At 31.9% G+C, this 24,421-nt stretch overlaps 2 protein-coding genes and 1 long non-coding RNA gene across 3 annotated transcripts; 1 reads left to right on the top strand and 2 right to left on the bottom strand.

The window, feature by feature from the left end:
- Positions 1–344: 344 nt before the first annotated feature.
- Positions 345–4,008, bottom strand: LOC133203561 (uncharacterized). The gene is made up of 4 exons (XR_009723418.1): positions 3,932–4,008; positions 1,008–1,092; positions 817–916; positions 345–581 (listed from the first exon to the last, which is right to left on the bottom strand). It is a non-coding gene; the product is annotated as an uncharacterized LOC133203561 (long non-coding RNA).
- A 14,609-nt stretch (positions 4,009–18,617) lies between these two features.
- On the top strand, positions 18,618–19,626 carry LOC133203602 (putative nuclease HARBI1). The gene is made up of 2 exons (XM_061339371.1): positions 18,618–18,950; positions 19,036–19,626. The coding sequence occupies exons 1-2, from the start codon at positions 18,623–18,625 to the stop codon at positions 19,512–19,514; spliced, it is 807 nt and encodes a 268-aa protein (XP_061195355.1). The 5' UTR covers positions 18,618–18,622; the 3' UTR covers positions 19,515–19,626.
- LOC133203601 (uncharacterized) lies at positions 19,590–23,340 on the bottom strand. Its single transcript, XM_061339370.1, has 4 exons — positions 22,941–23,340; positions 21,451–21,574; positions 20,738–20,861; positions 19,590–19,873 (listed from the first exon to the last, which is right to left on the bottom strand). Exons 1-4 carry the CDS (start codon positions 23,338–23,340, stop codon positions 19,679–19,681), a joined length of 843 nt encoding a protein of 280 aa, XP_061195354.1. The 3' UTR covers positions 19,590–19,678.
- Between the last annotated feature and the right edge of the window lie 1,081 nt (positions 23,341–24,421).

Raw genomic sequence — 24,421 nt, 5'->3', positions numbered from 1 at the left:
TGGTATTCCTAATACACTAGGCCAGTACCCGGGCCAAATCTGATTTGTCGATCAAAAGAGTAATAATTATGGATTCTGTAGTCAGAAATACTTACCTAGATCATAAATTATCAAATGACAACAAATGACAAAATATTAAATAAAATAATAACACCTTTCAAAGTTTATTGAGAAGAAAATGACTTGATATAAATGGAAATAAATGATCGAAATTAAATAAAAGAATTTCGATTCGGCAAATAAGATATTTACACAATTTAAATCAATCTTTAAACTATTATCACTGAAAAATATCAAATAGACAACATAGAAGAACTACGTTGTTTTAAAGACTTTTCCGGTAGTATCTCGAGACTAAGACACCTTGGCAAAGAATACACACTTTCCACTTTCGATAGATTGCTCGATTGTGAAGTACATCTTGTCCCATAGTTTGGTTCTAAGATATTATAAACATGGCTGTACTCAAATTCGGTGTTCGTGTTTGTTTCACTTTCATGATTACAGATGGGAGGATCGCAGGGGTTGACAGCTTTAGTTGTATTGCTGATATTTTGTTCAGGAATGGTTTGCGTATTTCCCTAAAATATGTTATTCTGTCATAGCTAATTTTACAAAGCATATAATTAATTTTGAAAAAGAAAAAAAATATTTATGCAAACAAGGACAGTTATTACTGATATCTGTTTACAATATCTAATGATTAGATAAAACGCATGTATTTCTTTAAAATGTTTGTTTTTCATAAAAGTAAAACAGAACGTATTTTTGAAAATATTCATACCCAAGAGAACTAATTTTTTCAAATACTCATACCTGTATTATACTTGATTTATCGCTGATTTGCTCATAGAGTTCAGAATTTATGGAATAAGTACATTTTCTTTCTGTGTATCTCTTGATTGACTTGTTTTTTCTGAAGAAGAGATATTGTTAAAATTTTTTAATTAACAATAACGGGGATGTTATCCTTATAATATTGCATCCAAAGTATGAATATCACAAACCTATAAAATGAAAAACAAACTCCAAACAAGAAGCCAAATATTCCACTTAGCAGTACAACGCCCGAGGACACAAGTATTATTTCCTCTGAAACATATGAACATGAAAATAAATGGTTCATTAAGTCATTAACTTTATGAACAGATTGAAAATTTAGGGAATGAACATAATTATTATTATGCTTTTGTTTAAGATAACTCTTTATGGCTCAGCATCAAGCTTCCATATTTATGTAATTTATGACTGTTAAATGTGCTGCCTAACAGAATCTTCTTAGAATTTAACCTTACTTTGAAATTTTGTTTTTAACTTTAGGCATTTATAACCCATGAAATATAGGTTAGTAAATAAAAGTTTTAAAAACAGATAAAATTTCAAAATCATTAGATGTATCTGTGTTTATTCACAGTTCAGTTATTTTCCCACCAAAGCTCAAATGAGCAATTTTTGCAGACCTATCTTTAATGGTGACTTTGATTGGAATTCTTAATTTGTTTTTAACTTTTTGATTTTTCAGTCCTAATATGTTTGAGATTATTAAGAAAGAAAAGGCATTGTTTAAGTGGTTTTTTGAATTTCTTTAGTTCTAGTAATTGCTTTTTAGTTCTTTTTATAGCAGCAAAGCACTTTATATAAAGTTTCTGTATTCAAGCTGATGGCCTAAATTCTATATTGTTTGTAACTTATTTCTAATAAAATGTAATTGTAAATAATTTTAATTTTATTGGTCAACCATGATAATTTTAAAAAAAGTCAATGGATCACTTTATTAGTTATATCTAAAGTGTTAAAGCATTCATGATATTGAGTTCATGCAAAAAGGCATAAATTGAGATGATATTTTATGATTCGTGTTTTTATATGTACAGTTGAGTATATGTCTTAGGTGAATTGGCGTTTTGCAGGCTTAGGGTCATTTTTTAATTTATGCCTTGATTTTTGTTTATTCATCCATTTATTTATTTATTTGCTGATTGACTGGGGAATATATCCAACAGAACTTAAGGTAGGTCGCGGGTTTACTGCTTAAAAATTCTTAAGAGAAAACATATCCTGAAAATTTGATATAATGTTCCCTAGAATTTTTAGCATTTTATCTGTAATTTTTATTAAATTTGTCTTCTTAGTTTTAATGCTGTATTACTGTAAACGCGGTATAGTTTTTAGTACCATTTTTACGCTTTACTATTGAAATATATAGAAAAATGACGTTTTGAACCAATTTTGCGGAAAGAGTTTCTTTAAAAAAGGTTGGGTGACTTTTTAAAGACGTAGACGAATTAGTTAGGAATTTCAAAATATCCAGATGAGGTAAAATTAAAACTATAGAAATAAAATAAAAATCAATATGTCTTCTCGCTTTTTCTTTTTTTTTTTTGTTTTTTTTTTTTTTTTGTTTTTTTTTTTTTGCTAAGTAATTTCAAAGTTTGCTTTTATATTGCCAAAATGTTGCGTTTATAGCGTTATTTATGACTACAACGTTATGTGTTGAACGTAATCACGTTTACATACGAATATAAATATCTTTTCATTTGGAATATGCAAGATCTAAAAGGTGATATAGTTGCAAAATGTAATTTTATTCATCATTTCACTTATTGCAGAAACATGTTAGGATGACCAGCAACTTATTTACACTAGTATTGTGAAATTCATATTCTGCCCACAAAGTCAGAATGAACGGTATATTAAACATTTCTCGTTTATTAGAATTAACATGCAGCGACAACACGGCGAGTGATAAAATATTAATTCATGTATTTTTATGATGTTCATGTTCGGTAAGATTTCAGGCATAACACATGAATTTGATCAATTCATTCTAAAACGGCGAAGAAAAAACATCCCAATACTGAGAAAAAAAGGGGGGGGGAGTGTTATCGGCAATGTTCTTTCCATATTAGTCGCAAGCTGGTATATAGCCCAAACTCTGAAACATTTCTTAATTTCGAATTCTCTCAATCAAATTTCCATACGCAAAATGTAAAACACTTGCATTTAGCTTATACACAGAGAGATTTTCTTATATAGAAAAAAATGTACTTGATACTTGTAAATTGTTTACAGTTTCATATAGGTCTGATAGTCCCCGGGGTTGTTTGTTTTAATTTATTTTAAAATGCATTTCACAATTTGTTAGCCTGCATATACTAGTACATAGCGACTACATGAGATTCAAATACAAAATAATCAAATAATAATTATGATGATTGAAATAATAATAATAATAAATAACAGGAAATACATGTACTGTAATTAAATTTCATCCGTTTTTAGTGTTGAGGATTGATTCCATCCTGAAAAAGTTTCGCCCCGGCAAACATGGTATAATACGCACTTCCCTTTCAGGTGCAAATTACGTGCGAACATAAAACCCTTTAAGTTTTTGGCTAAGAAATTTAAGATAATTTTCTTTTTGCATACCATAACTTTTATGCTGACTCATTTTGATTGACTTTTAGCAGTTTAGTAACACTTTCAATATAAACTATTTCTCTCATTTGGTATCGTATTTAGTTTGTTCTAAGACATTAATACACATAATCACATCGATCAGAATTCAGAAAATCCTTTAATAATACCCGATCTTAGTTCATACATGTGCGAGGTTTACGTACAATAGCATGCACTTTGAATTAATCTAATTGATTCGTACCTGTAGACTATTTATGAAGTTATTTTCAGAGAATTTTACAGGAAACAACGCAACGTCGCCTTTGTGACGTAACTGACGTCATAATCAAATGTGCACAAAACAACCGCTCGAATCGTCGAAGTTGTGTACCAAAATTGATGACAAAAACAAACCCGCGACCTACCTTAACATCCTGTCTTGATGTTGATTTTAATATACAAGCAATGTTAACAATTGTGAAACAAAATCATTAAGTATAAAGTAGAGCCTCTTTGTAGCTGCCATACTTACTCTTCCATTGATTCCATATTGTCTGTAATGATTTCCCATTTTCTGAGTTGGAATTTTCACCCAAGTTCAATCTGTTGTTATCAGATCTATAGGTATTTTCTTCGCATTTTAGGGAAACACAAGTGGAATCATTATGCGAAAAAACACATAGAAAAATACGTGCCATACGTCTGTTTACAAACACCCGACATTTTGGATCATCACTGCATTTGTCAACAATATCAAAGAACTTCTTCGTTTTTCCTGGGTACAAAAAAGAAGTATCAAATTTCGTTTGTTTGTGGAACTTATTGGGCATGGTGTGACATTTTAAGGTGAAGTACATGATATATAAATAATGTGTAGCATACCATTAGCAGCAAGTGCAGAGACTTTCTTAATCACAACTGTAAGAACGTCAAGCTTTTCCAGTCCCAAATTGCTGGCAAATTAGTATATAATAACTTTATCAAATGGTTGTAATTAACTTAAATGAAATTATATTTTTAGAGAAAATGAGATTCTTATATAAAATTTCAATGTGGAATATGGTTCAATATTGAATTAAAAAAAGAAATCAGTGATTTTATAATATTTAAAATGTAATATTCTGGAATCTAACTGTCTGGAATGGACTCCACTCTTCATGACTGAGAAGGAACAAACATCATTGTTAGGGATCTTACCTGCAGAAAATCAATCCGAGTGCAAAAAAATGACCAAGATATTCAAAAAAGTCATGATAGATGCAAATTTTATCATTTTGAAAATAATTACAATAACAACTCACAGAGCTTAAGGAATCCTACCTCTTTGAGAAGCGATTTCAGCCGTAGTCAATGTTTCTATAATTTCAATCTTTTTGTCATCATTGGACGACTGTACATTTTCCATTGCATATTTACAATATGTTACTTTTGACTTGTTTTCCAATAATTTAACCTTGCATTTAATGTAAATGCACTGGCAAGTATTTCCTTTGACACTGCAAATGCATAGTTGTTGTAGACAATTGTTGTATTTTCCTTTGACTTGACAGGATTTGTTCTCGATGCAATTCCATTCATCTGATTTCCATTCTGTTTAAAACATACAACTTAGAATATATTGGTACTTATCCACATCCCCCACACACTTGATTTTCTATAACGCAGGGGCCCCTTTTTACAAGAACTTACAACTAAGACCAACATTTAATTCTGCTTATAACTTTCTAAATTGCATTGAATTAAAAATGGTTTTATTATTTTAAAAGGGAATGTAGTTAGATATTTTTATTCTGGCAATTTTGAACAGAATCATTAATTTTGCAAAATTTTACAATTAACAAAAATTTTTGGTCTTAGTCGCAAGTTCTTTTGTAAAACGGGTTACTATATCATGAATTTTGTGTGGATTCCCAGTGCCTGTAGAGAATAATTTGCAAGTAACTAAAATAAAAGAGTGTAAAAATGATTCTCTACAGACAGAGAAACCTAGGAAAACTTGCACTCTTCCAAGAAAAACGTTTTTTTTTTTTCAAAAATCTTTGTCTTAAAGGAGCAATAGATTAAAATCTAACACTTACATAGAACATTAAGTTCCCATGATTTTATCGAGAAACAATTTTAGTGTTGCACTGATTAAGCATTTAAATCTATTTTGCATGAAAAAGAATATTGGAATACAATATGGCGTGGTGCCTTTTGTTCGTCTTCTTAGCTTTGAAATGATAACAACAACCTCCCGAAGGAGCACACGGCGGGTGTGACCGGTCGGCAGGGTATGATCACTCTTCCATGGGACCTGATCCCATCTCTAAATTTTGAGGTCTGTGTTTGCTCTGCTCCAAATTTATATCGTTTCATTGGACTTTCGAGATTGGATACTGTTCGTTATCTTCAAATTTCATTCCTAAGAAATAATGATCTTTTTTGATGATAAAAAATTATAAATATTGTAGATAAACAATGAATTATAGAGTCTTCCTTTTTCTGACTAATGCCATAATTAAGTTACCAAGCATTGGGTATAACGGGTCAAATAAAGTGTTTGTTAAATGCAATTGCAACAGAAAAATGTCCTGTAATCTGATGTACGGATTTTTTTTAGACAACAATCAATACATAAAAAGAAAAACGAAAAATTCATATTTGCTCACCAGTTACCATTGTTCTAATTGACTGTCAGATTTAAAGCAGTAACATTGACTTTCATTTCTACAATATATGATATTTTTCTCTCTTGCACTTACTTCTGATTTATAATATTTATTTAACCGTAAATTACGCTGTATAATTTTAAACACACCTAGCGTAGATGTTATGACAGACACACAAAACCAGACCCGTTGGGTTCTTTGAGAACCTTTCATTTTCCAATAGTCTCAAATTTAAAGGTTAACATGAGGACCATGCACCTAACATTCATAAAGATTTCAAGGAAACAAAAGACATGGGAAAGAAATTTTCAATACTTGGCATTAATAAAAAACAATTATTTTGATAATGTTTCAAATTCATTTTCTACAAATGACATGGGCAAAAAGACTTTATAAGAACCTCTTTTCTGTTTGTTTTGTTAATTGTGATTAAACAGAAACTTACCGTATCTGGGATTGCTCCAGGAATCAGCAATAGAAATTGAGTACGTTGACTGGAATATGAAATTGTCAATTACACAACTAAATCTGAAATTTAAAAAAAACCTAATCATCAATTTTGAAGGAAAAGATGTAAAGATTAATTTAAAACGTGTATTTGTCCTAATTGGCCTTGCTATCCTGATCTATTTCTTCGAGGTCAAAGACATGATCGATTTTGCAAGAGCATTCTTAAATATTTTTGAAGATATATTTTTTTCAGTTTTTCAGTCCTGGAATATTTTTTGTATCTTGATTTAAAACAAATTTTTATATCATATATGAAATTGATCCTTAAGGAAATTAAATCTGCTTCAAATACGACGTACACACCACATATAATGTTTAATAACTTGTATATAAAGATCACTTTAAAAGGCACTTAATTGTTTAATAATTGAGACTTCCTTCAAGTAAGTAAAAACGAATCTATACAGACCCATGTAAAGTTTTCAAAGTCATTAATAATTTCTATTTTTACTCTTGAGAGATACTTGTAATTTGAACAATGCTAATCTGCATTGAATTTTGAATAAAAGTACTTACAATTTTGACCAGGAAATGATACTGAGTTTATGGAATAACGCACACAAAAACAAATATGTTTGCTAATAATATACAATTCAATTTGCTTTTTAATGTAGTCTATAGCACTTTTGTATTATGTTTATTTATGGTGAAATTTAAAATATTTAAAGTAGTCTTTGATAAGCGGCCTTTTAATTATCATATCTTAGTGTTGATAAAGCCATTAGCTATTTTGAAAGATGGTTTTGTAGGACAATTCTTTACATAAGCAAAACGTATACCATATTTAATTATACTACACATAGTACAAGAAAAACCCATAGATCATTATGCAAGGCATAAATTTAACAAAATACCTTTCCTTAGGGTGCTCGTCAACGGTGTCATTTTGAGATGTATCATTTTCCTGACGGGAGACAACGGGCACGACACACAAAAATATGAAAAACTCTAAAAACCCCACTGAAATTAATAAAGAAAGTGTAATTGAATTTTGCGTCTAGATAATGAACTTACACTAGTATATTCAATAAAATTGTGTCTAACATTTTTTCTTTATTTTCCACTTAGTTCTAGAACAAAAATTGTTCACGAAAGTGCTTTAAAAAGACAATTGACCTTTACAACCTACTTGTTAAGAGTTTTGTTGTAGCAATCCTCATTTGTTCAGACTAGGAGGAAGTATTTCAACCAGGATGCTATTACAAAACTGTTCCATTTTTAGTAAAGTTTGATACAAAATGTTACCCTTATGAGAATAAAAATTATCGATATGCTCTAACATTTTAAAAACTGTTCGGTCAATGTTACATTCGAGATTATCATATTGATTATCCTAATCAAAACATATTTGTCGGATTTTACCTATGTCAGAGTAGTAGTATATATATTCGAATACATTATTTGAATTTATAGAGACACACCCATATAATGCATGTATTCGTTCCAAGTTCATGGAGTTAGTTTTTTTAAATGACAAACAAGTTGATGAAACAAGAATATCAGCAGTCTCGTTTAAAGTCATCATTTCGTAAGTTCTATGGTCGATACAATGACCTTGTCAGCAAATACAATTTATCATTAAGTCAAATGCTGACTGACTTTTTTCATACTAATTGTTAGGCCATTATTTACACACTGAATTGTCGACGTTTTTTTCGTTATTTCCCATCATGACAAGGAGCACACGACGGGTGTGACCGGTCGGCATGGGATGTTCACTCCTCCATAGCACCTGATCCCACCTCTGATGTTTTAGAGGTACGTGTTTGCTCTGCTCCAAAATTTGTATTGTTTAATGGACTTCTGAACTTGAATACTGTTCGTTATCTCCATACATTTAATTTTAAACAACCTTTTATTGCAACTATATTTTCTACAACTTAATCGTTCCTCTCTTTAAATCTTACAATATATCATGCAAATTGGAGAAAAACAATTATAGTATTGTTACAAGTGAAAAGTGATTAAAACATATCAACAAGAGAATCTACATATTTCCTCAATAAATTTATGAACAGCAGCAAAGATACTGAATTTTTTTTCTGTAAAGGCAAATTTGCATCATCATATAATAAAATTTTTTTTTTTATTTTACAGTAAGCAACAACTAAATATGCCTTAGACAAACTTTTTGAAAAAAAAGAAGCCTTAATCATTCGTTCGTTTGCATGATTAACACTGTTAGAAAGACGTTAATATTCAGAGACAATATATTTTCCAGTAAGACTACTTGTGAAAGAAGTGTTAGTTACGAAAATGTCACAGGTTTTACAGTTTTTGGCAGAACATTTTGAAATAGAAGACATGGGATGGGAAAAAGAATCTTCAAATATGTCTCTCATAGAAACTTTACATTCTTTCAAATGTTTGCATGAACTATCGGTTTTATACCAAAACTGGAAATCTAAAGACTGCACATATGACATATGTTTAATATGCCTGAGGATTATCCGAGGGGCACCGAATGAATTCTTCGATTCTGTGTCCCATATAGACTCAAAAGAGTGACGCATTTTTATACTGGGCGACGCGTCTGCCAGTATCATATCGTTATTAAGTGTACTCATGAATGAACAGGTACCGAACGATAAGTATCCTCGGGGACAGACTGTCCACCAGGAGAGATACATATTCGGTAGTTAAAATGAAATATGTGAAGATAACGAACAGTATTTGAGCTCAAAAGTCCATTAAACATTACAGAATAGGAGCAAACACGGACCTCTAAGACATCAGAGGTGGGATCAGGTGCCATGGAGGAGTGAGCATCCCCTGTCGACCGGTCACACCCGTTGTGTGCTCCCTGTCATGATCGGGAAATAACGAAAAAAAGCCGTCGACAATTCAGTATGTAAATAATGGCCTAACAATTAGTATGAAAAAAGTCAGTCAGCATTTGACATAATGATAGATTGTATTTGCTGACAAGGTCATTGTATCGACCATAGAATTTTCGAAATGATGACTTTAAACGAGACTGATGATTTTATTTTTGGATTATTTTATGGATTTTATTTTTTTTAATACATGTATTTTATTGTATGAATGTCATACAAAAGGTTCTAACACAAGTTCTAACAACTTACGAGGTTCTCATGTACTTAAATGGTTGTACAAAATAATATTGATGTCTATAGAAAAAATTGGCACAAACAGTTTTTTTTATACATACGTTTATTACATGTTGAATGTATAACTTATTAGAGTTTTGGTGTTAGGCAGTAATGATTATAACTTAATCTATCAATTCACTAAAAAATATGTTTTTCAGAAGAAATATCAGGTCAATGGAATTTGAATTATCAGGTCATGTCAAAGTCATTTTTTTCATAAATTGCTACAAATATTTGTCTCAGAAATATTGAAATATGATATAGTTCTCTAAACCTACGTTACATGTATAAGAACATATCAGGGTTTTTTTAAAAACCAGGTAGTCCGACTTTGTTATAGACTTACATAGTCCAACTTTGTTATGGTCTGACCTATTTGTCAGCGACCAACAAACATAAAAATTCAAAAAATACAATAATTAAAAAAAAATCAAACACAGAAAAACAACTGTGTGCAAACAAAAAAAAAAAAAAAAACCACACAGAAATGAAAGTAAACAAAATAAAATAAACAAACAAATACATGCAAGATAAATTACTCATGACAAATCCATCAGGTCAATCTGAATCAGGATTCGGTTGCACGAACGTTAGTTAAATTTAACTGGCCGTTAACTTTACGTTAACGCGACATTAAATTTAACGGTGAGTTAAACGGGTTGCACGAAAACAAACTGTTAGTTAAACATTAGTTAAACTTCTCTTTTAACTGACAGATTTAATTGAGGTATTTTGTATATTTATATATATTTGATTAATCTTATTATGATAAATCGTTCATTGGTGATAAGAATTGTTATTATTCTTATTTGTTCACCTTATGCTTCCAGCCTCAAATCACTGTTCCATCTCCTCAACACTTCCTTAGTGAAGTAGAGATGGGCAGGCCTCTGCATGACCGTATAGATATACTTAGTATATCTATTTTTATCTTTTAAAAAATAAATAAATTATAAATAAATAAACACACCACCACGTCACCCAGCCGAGGAGACTGAAGTAATCAATTTTTTGGTGGCCGGCCATACATGTAGTATAATGTCAACTCAATAAACAGGGAAAATAAAGATGAGAGTTGATACAATTTAAATAGTAACGAAAAATTAGGGGGGGTTGTTTTTCAATAAATATTTAACACAAGTTATAGACAAAACTGAAAAAAAAAAAAAAAAAAAGGGGGGGGGTGGGGGTTAAAACCTTTCAAAATTTTTCAATGTATACTGCGATTCTGGTCACTCAACGTTAAACAATAATTTAGATTTTATAAGTTATTTTTTAATTAGCAAATAATACTATACATATTTCAAAAAGCATGCTATTATACTGGTAAGTAGGCAACAAATAATTCTATAAAACCAACATGCAGTATTATACATTGTTTGATTATGATAGATTATAGGAATTTGTATATGTGCGTATTTGTGAACAAAAAAGAAAATTGTAATAAAGAAAACGATCAGGAAGGAGTTATGCCAAATAAAATTTAGAAATTTTGAGTTTGTGCTATAGCGTATTTATTATTCTAAAATATGCCAAAAATACCAAAAGATATAGGCTAGTATGCCAGTAATTTTGTGAGGGAACTCTCATCAGGTGCTAGTCCCAAACTCCATGCAGGTTTGTTTCGGTAATGAATTGGCCATTCATTCTAGCACGACAAACCTGTCCTCGCCATTTCCGGTAGATGTGTATTATTATTTTCTAGTGTATAAACAAAAAAGTGCCCATGTAATATATAAGTTTTGTAATGTATCTAACACTACATTTATATCTTAGCTAAGGTACTTACCTTAAGTCTTCTATATTCTTCTATATTGAATTACATCATGGCGACTTGACAGGGTTCTTCTCTGTTGATATGACGTCATTTTTCACAGTATGACGTAACAGTACTCCAAGGATTTACAGTTATTGGAGCCATAATTTACAGACATAGTATAAAGCAAATTGTTTTAAATAAAACAAATGACAGGGAATTGAGGATAACAATGAATTATTTTAATATATAAGTTTGATAAAAAATGTTTAAAAAAGCAAAAAGAAAAATGAAAAAATTAAAAGGACGTCTAAGAGTAAGTCATAGGTCTGAGTTACTGTCACATTCAGTGAATCACCTTGGGAGTTATTTGCATTTTGTATTTTGTATATTTATATATATTTGATTAATCTTATTATGATAAATCGTTCATTGGTGATAAGAATTGTTATTATTCTTATTTGTTCACCTTATGCTTCCAGCCTCAAATCACTGTTCCATCTCCTCAACACTTCCTTAGTGAAGTAGAGATGGGCAGGCCTCTGCATGACCGTATAGATATACTTAGTATATCTATTTTTATCTTTTAAAAAATAAATAAATTATAAATAAATAAACACACCACCACGTCACCCAGCCGAGGAGACTGAAGTAATCAATTTTTTGGTGGCCGGCCATACATGTAGTATAATGTCAACTCAATAAACAGGGAAAATAAAGATGAGAGTTGATACAATTTAAATAGTAACGAAAAATTAGGGGGGGTTGTTTTTCAATAAATATTTAACACAAGTTATAGACAAAACTGAAAAAAAAAAAAAAAAAAAAAAAAAAAAAAAGGGGGGGGGGGGGTGGGGGTGGGGGTTAAAACCTTTCAAAATTTTTCAATGTATACTGCGATTCTGGTCACTCAACGTTAAACAATAATTTAGATTTTATAAGTTATTTTTTAATTAGCAAATAATACTATACATATTTCAAAAAGCATGCTATTATACTGGTAAGTAGGCAACAAATAATTCTATAAAACCAACATGCAGTATTATACATTGTTTGATTATGATAGATTATAGGAATTTGTATATGTGCGTATTTGTGAACAAAAAAGAAAATTGTAATAAAGAAAACGATCAGGAAGGAGTTATGCCAAATAAAATTTAGAAATTTTGAGTTTGTGCTATAGCGTATTTATTATTCTAAAATATGCCAAAAATACCAAAAGATATAGGCTAGTATGCCAGTAATTTTGTGAGGGAACTCTCATCAGGTGCTAGTCCCAAACTCCATGCAGGTTTGTTTCGGTAATGAATTGGCCATTCATTCTAGCACGACAAACCTGTCCTCGCCATTTCCGGTAGATGTGTATTATTATTTTCTAGTGTATAAACAAAAAAGTGCCCATGTAATATATAAGTTTTGTAATGTATCTAACACTACATTTATATCTTAGCTAAGGTACTTACCTTAAGTCTTCTATATTCTTCTATATTGAATTACATCATGGCGACTTGACAGGGTTCTTCTCTGTTGATATGACGTCATTTTTCACAGTATGACGTAACAGTACTCCAAGGATTTACAGTTATTGGAGCCATAATTTACAGACATAGTGTTCTAATTGACTGTCAGATTTAAAGCAGTAACATTGACTTTCATTTCTACAATATATGATATTTTTCTCTCTTGCACTTACTTCTGATTTATAATATTTATTTAACCGTAAATTACGCTGTATAATTTTAAACACACCTAGCGTAGATGTTATGACAGACACACAAAACCAGACCCGTTGGGTTCTTTGAGAACCTTTCATTTTCCAATAGTCTCAAATTTAAAGGTTAACATGAGGACCATGCACCTAACATTCATAAAGATTTCAAGGAAACAAAAGACATGGGAAAGAAATTTTCAATACTTGGCATTAATAAAAAACAATTATTTTGATAATGTTTCAAATTCATTTTCTACAAATGACATGGGCAAAAAGACTTTATAAGAACCTCTTTTCTGTTTGTTTTGTTAATTGTGATTAAACAGAAACTTACCGTATCTGGGATTGCTCCAGGAATCAGCAATAGAAATTGAGTACGTTGACTGGAATATGAAATTGTCAATTACACAACTAAATCTGAAATTTAAAAAAAACCTAATCATCAATTTTGAAGGAAAAGATGTAAAGATTAATTTAAAACGTGTATTTGTCCTAATTGGCCTTGCTATCCTGATCTATTTCTTCGAGGTCAAAGACATGATCGATTTTGCAAGAGCATTCTTAAATATTTTTGAAGATATATTTTTTTCAGTTTTTCAGTCCTGGAATATTTTTTGTATCTTGATTTAAAACAAATTTTTATATCATATATGAAATTGATCCTTAAGGAAATTAAATCTGCTTCAAATACGACGTACACACCACATATAATGTTTAATAACTTGTATATAAAGATCACTTTAAAAGGCACTTAATTGTTTAATAATTGAGACTTCCTTCAAGTAAGTAAAAACGAATCTATACAGACCCATGTAAAGTTTTCAAAGTCATTAATAATTTCTATTTTTACTCTTGAGAGATACTTGTAATTTGAACAATGCTAATCTGCATTGAATTTTGAATAAAAGTACTTACAATTTTGAACAGGAAATGATACTGAGTTTATGGAATAACGCACACAAAAACAAATATGTTTGCTAATAATATACAATTCAATTTGCTTTTTAATGTAGTCTATAGCACTTTTGTATTATGTTTATTTATGGTGAAATTTAAAATATTTAAAGTAGTCTTTGATAAGCGGCCTTTTAATTATCATATCTTAGTGTTGATAAAGCCATTAGCTATTTTGAAAGATGGTTTTGTAGGACAATTCTTTACATAAGCAAAACGTATACCATATTTAATTATACTACACATAGTACAAGAAAAACCCATAGATCATTATGCAAGGCATAAATTTAACAAAATACCTTTCCTTAGGGTGCTCGTCAACGGTGTCATTTTGAGATGTATCATTTTCCTGACGGGAGACAACGGGCACGACACACAAAAATATGAAAAACTCTAAAAACCCCACTGAAATTAATAAAGAAAGTGTAATTGAATTTTGCGTCTAGATAATGAACTTACACTAGTATATTCAATAAAATTGTGTCTAACATTTTTTCTTTATTTTCCACTTAGTTCTAGAACAAAAATTGTTCACGAAAGTGCTTTAAAAAGACAATTGACCTTTACAACCTACTTGTTAAGAGTTTTGTTGTAGCAATCCTCATTTGTTCAGACTAGGAGGAAGTATTTCAACCAGGATGCTATTACAAAACTGTTCCATTTTTAGTAAAGTTTGATACAAAATGTTACCCTTATGAGAATAAAAATTATCGATATGCTCTAACATTTTAAAAACTGTTCGGTCAATGTTACATTCGAGATTATCATATTGATTATCCTAATCAAAACATATTTGTCGGATTTTACCTATGTCAGAGTAGTAGTATATATATTCGAATACATTATTTGAATTTATAGAGACACACCCATATAATGCATGTATTCGTTCCAAGTTCATGGAGTTAGTTTTTTTAAATGACAAACAAGTTGATGAAACAAGAATATCAGCAGTCTCGTTTAAAGTCATCATTTCGTAAGTTCTATGGTCGATACAATGACCTTGTCAGCAAATACAATTTATCATTAAGTCAAATGCTGACTGACTTTTTTCATACTAATTGTTAGGCCATTATTTACACACTGAATTGTCGACGTTTTTTTCGTTATTTCCCATCATGACAAGGAGCACACGACGGGTGTGACCGGTCGGCATGGGATGTTCACTCCTCCATAGCACCTGATCCCACCTCTGATGTTTTAGAGGTACGTGTTTGCTCTGCTCCAAAATTTGTATTGTTTAATGGACTTCTGAACTTGAATACTGTTCGTTATCTCCATACATTTAATTTTAAACAACCTTTTATTGCAACTATATTTTCTATAACTTAATCGTTCCTCTCTTTAAATCTTACAATATATCATGCAAATTGGAGAAAAACAATTATAGTATTGTTACAAGTGAAAAGTGATTAAAACATATCAACAAGAGAATCTACATATTTCCTCAATAAATTTATGAACAGCAGCAAAGATACTGAATTTTTTTTCTGTAAAGGCAAATTTGCATCATCATATAATAAAATATTTTTTTTTATTTTACAGTAAGCAACAACTAAATATGCCTTAGACAAACTTTTTGAAAAAAAAGAAGCCTTAATCATTCGTTCGTTTGCATGATTAACACTGTTAGAAAGACGTTAATATTCAGAGACAATATATTTTCCAGTAAGACTACTTGTGAAAGAAGTGTTAGTTACGAAAATGTCACAGGTTTTACAGTTTTTGGCAGAACATTTTGAAATAGAAGACATGGGATGGGAAAAAGAATCTTCAAATATGTCTCTCATAGAAACTTTACATTCTTTCAAATGTTTGCATGAACTATCGGTTTTATACCAAAACTGGAAATCTAAAGACTGCACATATGACATATGTTTAATATGCCTGAGGATTATCCGAGGGGCACCGAATGAATTCTTCGATTCTGTGTCCCATATAGACTCAAAAGAGTGACGCATTTTTATACTGGGCGACGCGTCTGCCAGTATCATATCGTTATTAAGTGTACTCATGAATGAACAGGTACCGAACGATAAGTATCCTCGGGGACAGACTGTCCACCAGGAGAGATACATATTCGGTAGTTAAAATGAAATATGTGAAGATAACGAACAGTATTTGAGCTCAAAAGTCCATTAAACATTACAGAATAGGAGCAAACACGGACCTCTAAGACATCAGAGGTGGGATCAGGTGCCATGGAGGAGTGAGCATCCCCTGTCGACCGGTCACACCCGTTGTGTGCTCCCTGTCATGATCGGGAAATAACGAAAAAAAGCCGTCGACAATTCAGTATGTAAATAATGGCCTAACAATTAGTATGAAAAAAGTCAGTCAGCATTTGACATAATGATAGATTGTATTTGCTGACAAGGTCATTGTATCGACCATAGAATTTTCGAAATGATGACTTTAAACGAGACTGATGATTTTATTTTTGGATTATTTTATGGATTTTATTTTTTTTAATACATGTATTTTATTGTATGAATGTCATACAAAAGGTTCTAACACAAGTTCTAACAACTTACGAGGTTCTCATGTACTTAAATGGTTGTACAAAATAATATTGATGTCTATAGAAAAAATTGGCACAAACAGTTTTTTTTATACATACGTTTATTACATGTTGAATGTATAACTTATTAGAGTTTTGGTGTTAGGCAGTAATGATTATAACTTAATCTATCAATTCACTAAAAAATATGTTTTTCAGAAGAAATATCAGGTCAATGGAATTTGAATTATCAGGTCATGTCAAAGTCATTTTTTTCATAAATTGCTACAAATATTTGTCTCAGAAATATTGAAATATGATATAGTTCTCTAAACCTACGTTACATGTATAAGAACATATCAGGGTTTTTTTAAAAACCAGGTAGTCCGACTTTGTTATAGACTTACATAGTCCAACTTTGTTATGGTCTGACCTATTTGTCAGCGACCAACAAACATAAAAATTCAAAAAATACAATAATTAAAAAAAAATCAAACACAGAAAAACAACTGTGTGCAAACAAAAAAAAAAAAAAAAAAAACCACACAGAAATGAAAGTAAACAAAATAAAATAAACAAACAAATACATGCAAGATAAATTACTCATGACAAATCCATCAGGTCAATCTGAATCAGGATTCGGTTGCACGAACGTTAGTTAAATTTAACTGGCCGTTAACTTTACGTTAACGCGACATTAAATTTAACGGTGAGTTAAACGGGTTGCACGAAAACAAACTGTTAGTTAAACATTAGTTAAACTTCTCTTTTAACTGACAGATTTAATTGAGGTATACAAGGTACATTAAATATTTAACTAATCATTAAAACAAAGATGGCGAATTTACTTTTGTTTGGAAATTTGTTTGAGGAGCAGAAAAATCGCAATTACCGCAAAAGAGTAGACATGGCCGATCTCTCCGATAAACAAATTCGGTCCAGGTTCCGTTTTAAGCGCGAATCACTCCATTTTATTGTTGATTTACTGAGAGATGATTTGGAGAGAACCACTCGACGTAGTCAGTCCATTTCAGTTGAAATGCAGGTGACAAAATTTTCTATTTCTGTCTCTCTCTCTCTCTCTTTCTCTCTCTCTCTCTCAAATCTAAAATCATATGTAGGCCTATATGAGTTACGTCACAACTATGAATATGACGTCAATTTAACTCATAGTAAAACCTCGATGATAAGGTTGTGAATATGTGTTATAAACAGTGATATTAATTATTTTATTAATAATAAAATGATGTGAATCAATGCATTCTTACAGGCGAGATAGAAATATAAATGTCCCGATATTATTTTTTAAATCAAGATTCCATTTTAGTGGGTTTTTTTTTTATTTTCCGACGTTCATCCCAAAAAGACTTTACGATGATTTTAAAAAAAATATGTTTCTTTTGTTTATTTACAAAAATAGATAAACGCTATTGATATTTGAAATATTTATAAATGAACAAGAAATTCTTCGCTTATAGCTATTGACTTTTGCACTAATGTGCATAAGGGACAACCATTTGATTTCGGGGGGGGGGGGGGGGGGGTCTGGCAGATTTCGGAAATAAACAATATTGAAAAAAATAATCTGTCCTCGTTTTTTTTGTTTTTTTGTGCTTGTCAATTTTTTTTTCAGAGAAAAAGAAAATAATTTGTCTTGATCATCTTGAAAATAAATAATCTGTCCTTGACTGACATGAAATGAATAATCTGACTCGAAAAATTTTACTACCCCCCCCCTCCCAGAATCAAATGATCGTCCCTTTAAGCAGAATGTGATATGAACAAAATGAGGTACATACATATGTAGCACAAATATTGGGAGAAAATTCGCAAAAAAAATGCATTTTAAAGATAACAGTTTAATATATGGATGATTTTTGTAAAAACGCTAGTCAGGATATTGCCATCGATCGGGGAATAAAAATATATCGATTGCATGTCTGTGTATTGAGGAATAATGCTTGAAACATACTCAATATCTATAGTTCTAATTTGTGAAAATTAAATAGGTCAGAAATTTTAATATAGGTCATGCTTGCCCTGCGGTTTTACGCCTCCGGGAGTTTTTTGGAAGTCATCGGGGACACCATGGGTGTAGATAAGGGGACAGTCAGTAGAGCCGTCAACGATGTGACAAATGCACTCATCGCAAAGAAGGACCAGTTCCTGAAGTGGCCTAACCAGGAAGATATGTCAAAGGCAAAGAGAATTTTTTTCACGCGTGGTGGGTTCCCAGGGGTAATTGGTTGTATTGATGGCACCCATATCAGGATACAGGCTCCCTCAGATGATGAACCAACATATGTGAACAGAAAGGGGTGGCACTCCATTAATGTGCAAGCCATCTGCGACCATGAGGGTATGTTCACTCAAAGCAGTAATTTTTATCTTATATTTTTTGTGCCAGCTTTGGATAAAACCTTTAAAAAAAATTTTTTTTACAGGAAAGTTCATCAATATTGATGCTCAGTGGCCGGGAAGCAGCCACGACAGCCACATCTTCCGGGCATCAGAGGTATGCGCATTTTTAGAAAATACCCACCGTGGAATTGAAGATGGATTTCTTCTCGGTGACAGCGGCTACGCCTGTTCAAAGTTCCTGCTTACACCTTACCTGCACCCATCAACGCCTGCACAAGAGGCTTACAACTCGGCCCACTGTCAGACACGAACCACTATAGAACGAGCGTTTGGATGGTGGAAACGTAGATTTCATGTTCTGCATGGAGAAATCCGTATGAAACCAGCTAAAGTATGCAGTGTCGTTGGAGCCTGTGCAATTCTTCATAACATCGCGTTGATTCTTAAGGAGGAAATGGAAGATGATGATGAACATGATGACAATGACGTTGGTCAATTGAACTATCAAGGCCCAGAGGACGGACGAGCCATCAGGAACTTCATCACGACAAATTATTTTTAGACAAGATGAAGAGTAACATAATATTGATTATGGAATTACACTTGTACATTAACTGTACCTCATAAGTATTGACATGGGTAGTGAAAAATAAAACTGTGAATTTCATTTAAAAGATATTTTTAATTTAAATATATATTATTTCATACTCTCTATAGGAATTACAACTATTCATCAGAGATGACCTGCAATGCAAGAAGAGCATTTTCATTTTGAGATACACTCTGTTTCATGATTTCAATTTCTAATAACAATTTTTCATTTTGCAATTTCATGTTTTCTTTCTCTAAATCCGCCCGTTCTATGTCTCTCTCCAGCTTCATACTCTTCAATTCCAGTTGTCTTCTCTGAGTGCGTAACACCTGCAATCAAAAGATTTTACCTCAAAATATATTGTGGAAGAACTGCACTTTGCATAGCATAACAGTCCCCATAAAGCTGTATATGAAGTGAATTAAAAAAAAAAGCACGTAAAGGGAGGAGGCAAATTAAACCACTTATCCGTATTTTAGTGTTCTCCAGCCCAGTGTGTTCTTTCTGGCATCATAAAATTTGCATAAAGAGTCAATAATAAAGAAAAGTTTTAAAGACAAGGCATATAATAGTTGGCAATTCGGATATTCCTCCAAATGTATAATCCTCTTATTCTGGCCGTGGTTGAATGAGACGAGAATATTTCCTAGCTCATTAAAATATTGACCAATGCGAGTAAAGCATAGTCGGAAATTAATGCGATCTTTCATTATCCAATCGCAATTTACGCAACCTTTGTTTTTAATTGGTGATATAAGCTTTTTTTCATTGATTTATAACGACGCCACACATTAGGCGTGATTATTCTTAATTTGTTCAAGTAGCCACGGGCAGAAGAACTATGAGAGGACACCAGACCGTGGCTTAAGACGACGAAATTCAACTCCACTGACTTTTGAATAAAGTAATGATTCCATATTTCAATTAGATTTTAAAAAGTTATGGGAGTTGGGGGAGGGGGGGGGTATTAGATTTTATATCTTCTCATAAATTAAACAGAAACATCTCCATTTGTTTCTTAGATCATAATAAATTAGGTTATGAATTTCTTTTTATGTTCTTTAAACAATTAAAGCAAAATATGTTTTATTAACTAAGACTAGTATTGAATTAAGTAGGAAGGAACCTTTCTCAATATATACTCAGTTGTACCAGTTATTAGTAATAACTAGACTGTAATAAACATTTGCTACCTCATACTGCATTGTCTGCAAAACATCTAATGTAATCCTTTTCCTTTTCTTGGGTTTGGTTACCGATGGTGACTGGTCACGTTCACTGCAACATTCAAACTCTGATTCCTTTTCCGCATTCGTTCTAGTTAGTAAAAAGTTTTACTGGATTTACTTAATACAAGAAAGGTGGGGAATAAAATTATGATAAAAAAGCAGAATACCGACAATTATTAATATTCTTTTTAATTGTTTTTTTTTTCTTTTGAGATCTCGACATGTGACAGAGGACACCTTTTCTCAAGCGGATATTTAATTGACCCAATAACTTTTTGAAAAGTAAAAATTGCATATACACGTCAATTAAAATATCATGCATGCGATATCATAAATTTTAAATCTTATATATCTTTTTAATTTTATTCCTCTTTGATTTCGGACTGGCAACTAGTCAGTACATAACCAGTGCGATAATAAAATTTTAAAGGAAATGCAGTAATTAGTAAGAAGAAATATTAACTTCCTTGACATACAAACAATTCGCACAACTTTTTACCCGTGGATAAAACCAAATAGGTGATTGACCCCGTAAAAAAGTGTGTTTACAGTATTAACATAAAAGAAATCTCGTCAGCTAGTATACGTAACTGAAATGTTAAAACTTTTTCTTCCCAAACTTAAAAAGAATTAAGCATTCACCATGCTTTCATTTTTTTTAAGATCATTAAACCAACCTTTCAGGATAAGTACACTCAGAACTTTGGACTTCGTTTACATCGATATCTGCTTCCGTTCTTTCTTCATTGGTACCATGGGTCGAAGTAGAGGCTGCCTCTGACTCAGTTTCTTTTGACACCACTTTAAAGGAAAACGAAATATTTGAGATAAATACCTGTATTAGTAACAAGTGTTACTTCTATCTGTACTACTACTAAGTATAACTTGAGGCCTGTAACAAACCATTTCAAAACGGGGGAAAAAAAAAAGGGTGGGGTAAAGTGCAGAAGGGGGGTGACCAAGCGTTCCATTAGCTAAATGCTCTTTGATTTTATAATGGTGAAATTTAAAAAAAAATCATACAGGTCCACTCATTAGCTTTCTAGGAACGTTTGCTAGCACCATATGCATCGTGCAATTTATCATCTAAATTATTTTTTAAACTATGATCAGAAAAAAGGATTCCTCACACTATAAAATACCTGCATTTTTTAAAATATAGTTGCAGTTATAAGTGGATCAAGGGATCTTTGAAAAGGATCAATTGAAAGCCGGTGTGTTATAAATTTAGGCACGGAGAGCTGAGCGTGGCATCGTGGTTTTTTTTTTCAAGATGCATGGAAAATGGGTCAGGTAATAAAGATCAAATAAAAAAAAAACATCATGAAACCTTTTGAAAATAATACCTGAAATATCAGGAAAAAGCAGTCTCACAAAACTCCAAAATCGTGCGGAGGGGGCCGGGATGGGGCCTTTTGTTTCTTGCCCAAATTTTGACAAGATTATGTGAAGGGGCTTGACCTTGTCAGCCTCAGAATGAGTCTTAAATTCAAACAGAATTTCGATGATACTCCTTAAATGTTTTCTTTTTCTTTTTGCTACATATTTGTTAAAATAATGAAATGGGTTTCTTGCTTCTTACCTGAAATAAAGCAATCACAACCCATATTGTGCCCCACTAATGACGTCACTTTGTATGAGAATGCGTTGGGCTGTGACTTTTGAGTAAAGTGAGCTTACATCGGACTAAATTTAACATTTCGTGTGATAATGTGGATTTTAACAAGCCTTAGTTATAAAGGGGATGTTAGCTATATTTAAGTGAAAAAGGCGATTTTATTCTTTCTGTTTGGAAGATCATAGAGTTTTTATAGACTAGAGGATCGAGACATGTACTGAAGTAGCCTTCATTATTACATTGAGGCCTAGTTGCATCACAGGCTGGACTATTTAAATGGATTTTTCAAGTGAGTCTTACATTTTAAGGAAAAAATTAAGACATATTCAAAACAGCAGAATTATGTTATTATGACAATAATATTACACGTGTTATGTGAATGGTTGGTGACGTCATCAACTTGAGCAATGTTGTCAGACGACAATGTAAACAAACGGTACTTCTAAAATACGTCTCTGGCTGGTTTCATTTGATTAAACGATAATTTGATTCAAATATAATTTTAATTTCATTTTTCGTTTTTCTTTGATGCATAATATGGCAAAATACCTGCAAATGCCGGCACAGATGACTCGAAGCCACCTACTATGCCACTGAAGTTAGGCCGATCTTTCATCATCTCGATGATTTTCTCTTCAGCGGCAGTAAGCGGCTTTGGTGGAGGGCCTCCTCCGGTCAATTTGCTTTGTTTCCTGGCCTCACTGAAACTTTTTTTGGCTCCTTGTTGTAAGTTGCCCCACTTGAATTTTACCTGCTCCACGGTGCGTTTTTGCACACCGATGGCATTAATCATTGCGGTTACCTCCGCCCACATAGCATTTTTTTTCGAGTTGGTAATCTGGTTACATTGTTTAGCTTTTAGCGTTTCCTCATTTTTTTCCACAAAATCCGTCAAAACAGATATTTCCGTGAGGCTCCAGTTCGCACACCTCTCTCTTTTGGTAGCCATTTTCTGCATTCTTTTGTAAGGAAAAAGCACGTGCAGACGTATTTAATTGCTTGTTAACTAACATCGATGAGTTAAATCACAGTTAACTAATGAAGGTTTAATTACGTTTCGTGCAACCCATATTTAACGGCTTGTTACGTAACTGATAGTTAAATTTTTAACAACCAATTAACAGCTTAATTTAACTAACGTTCGTGCAACCGAATCCAGGTCATTACACAGTGGAATAGGGAATTTTCATTAAAAACCTTCTTAAAATTTTCCAATTTATAAACTTTAATTTTTTGAATAAAGAAAACTATAAAATAAAATATATACCAATTAATTATTACATCAATACCAAAACATTGGTAAATTAAAGGGAAAAAGTCCCATCAGGACATTATACTAAATATCAGGTCTTTACACTCCTTGGAATCGGTAAAACATCATGTAAATCTCACATAACACCTTAGATATTGTATATTATAGTAATATGGAAAATTTTGAAAAAAATCGTCCTTTAGATTAAGTAAATAACATTTTATATCTCATAAGGTCAATCAGGTCAATATGCTTATCAGGTCAATACACCATGTCATACGCTTCAGTTATCTTTCGTGTCAATCGAAACTTCTCGGGCCTTTCCGACAAGAGGAAAAACAACCTCGAATATGTTACGTAGGCGTCCAATGACATCCCCCCTTTTCATAAACTTTGAAATAAATGTAGGGAGACCTCTTATCTGTAGAGTTTGGAGCTCAATTGAATGTAAAAATATTACCTAAAATAGAGTGACTTTTGACTCTATCATTCCAATATTATAATAAATAGGAAGCAAATCCATCTTGTTTAAGCCCGCGTGGCGCAGTGGTTAGAGCGTCTGCTCTAGAGTCGCGAAGTAAGGAGTTGATCCTTAGGTCGCGGGTTCGAATCCCACTGTGGGACGTGGAGACCGGTAATTCGGATAAGACCGTATAAACCAAGGTCCCGTGTCGCAGTAGGTGCTGGCACAATAAAGATCTATTATCACCGAGCAAAATTAACGTTTTTGAAATAAATAACTTTTCAATATATTATACTAAATTTGGACGTTTATCTG

The sequence above is a fragment of the Saccostrea echinata genome, unplaced genomic scaffold (assembly GCF_033153115.1).
Source record: "Saccostrea echinata isolate AGI-Se365-2 ecotype Australia unplaced genomic scaffold, CSIRO_AGI_Sech_v1 ptg000051l, whole genome shotgun sequence".
In the NCBI taxonomy this organism is placed as follows: domain Eukaryota; kingdom Metazoa; phylum Mollusca; class Bivalvia; order Ostreida; family Ostreidae; genus Saccostrea; species Saccostrea echinata.
The sequence above is the reverse complement of the archived record's forward strand: the minus strand, read 5'-3'. Positions and strand labels throughout refer to the sequence as shown.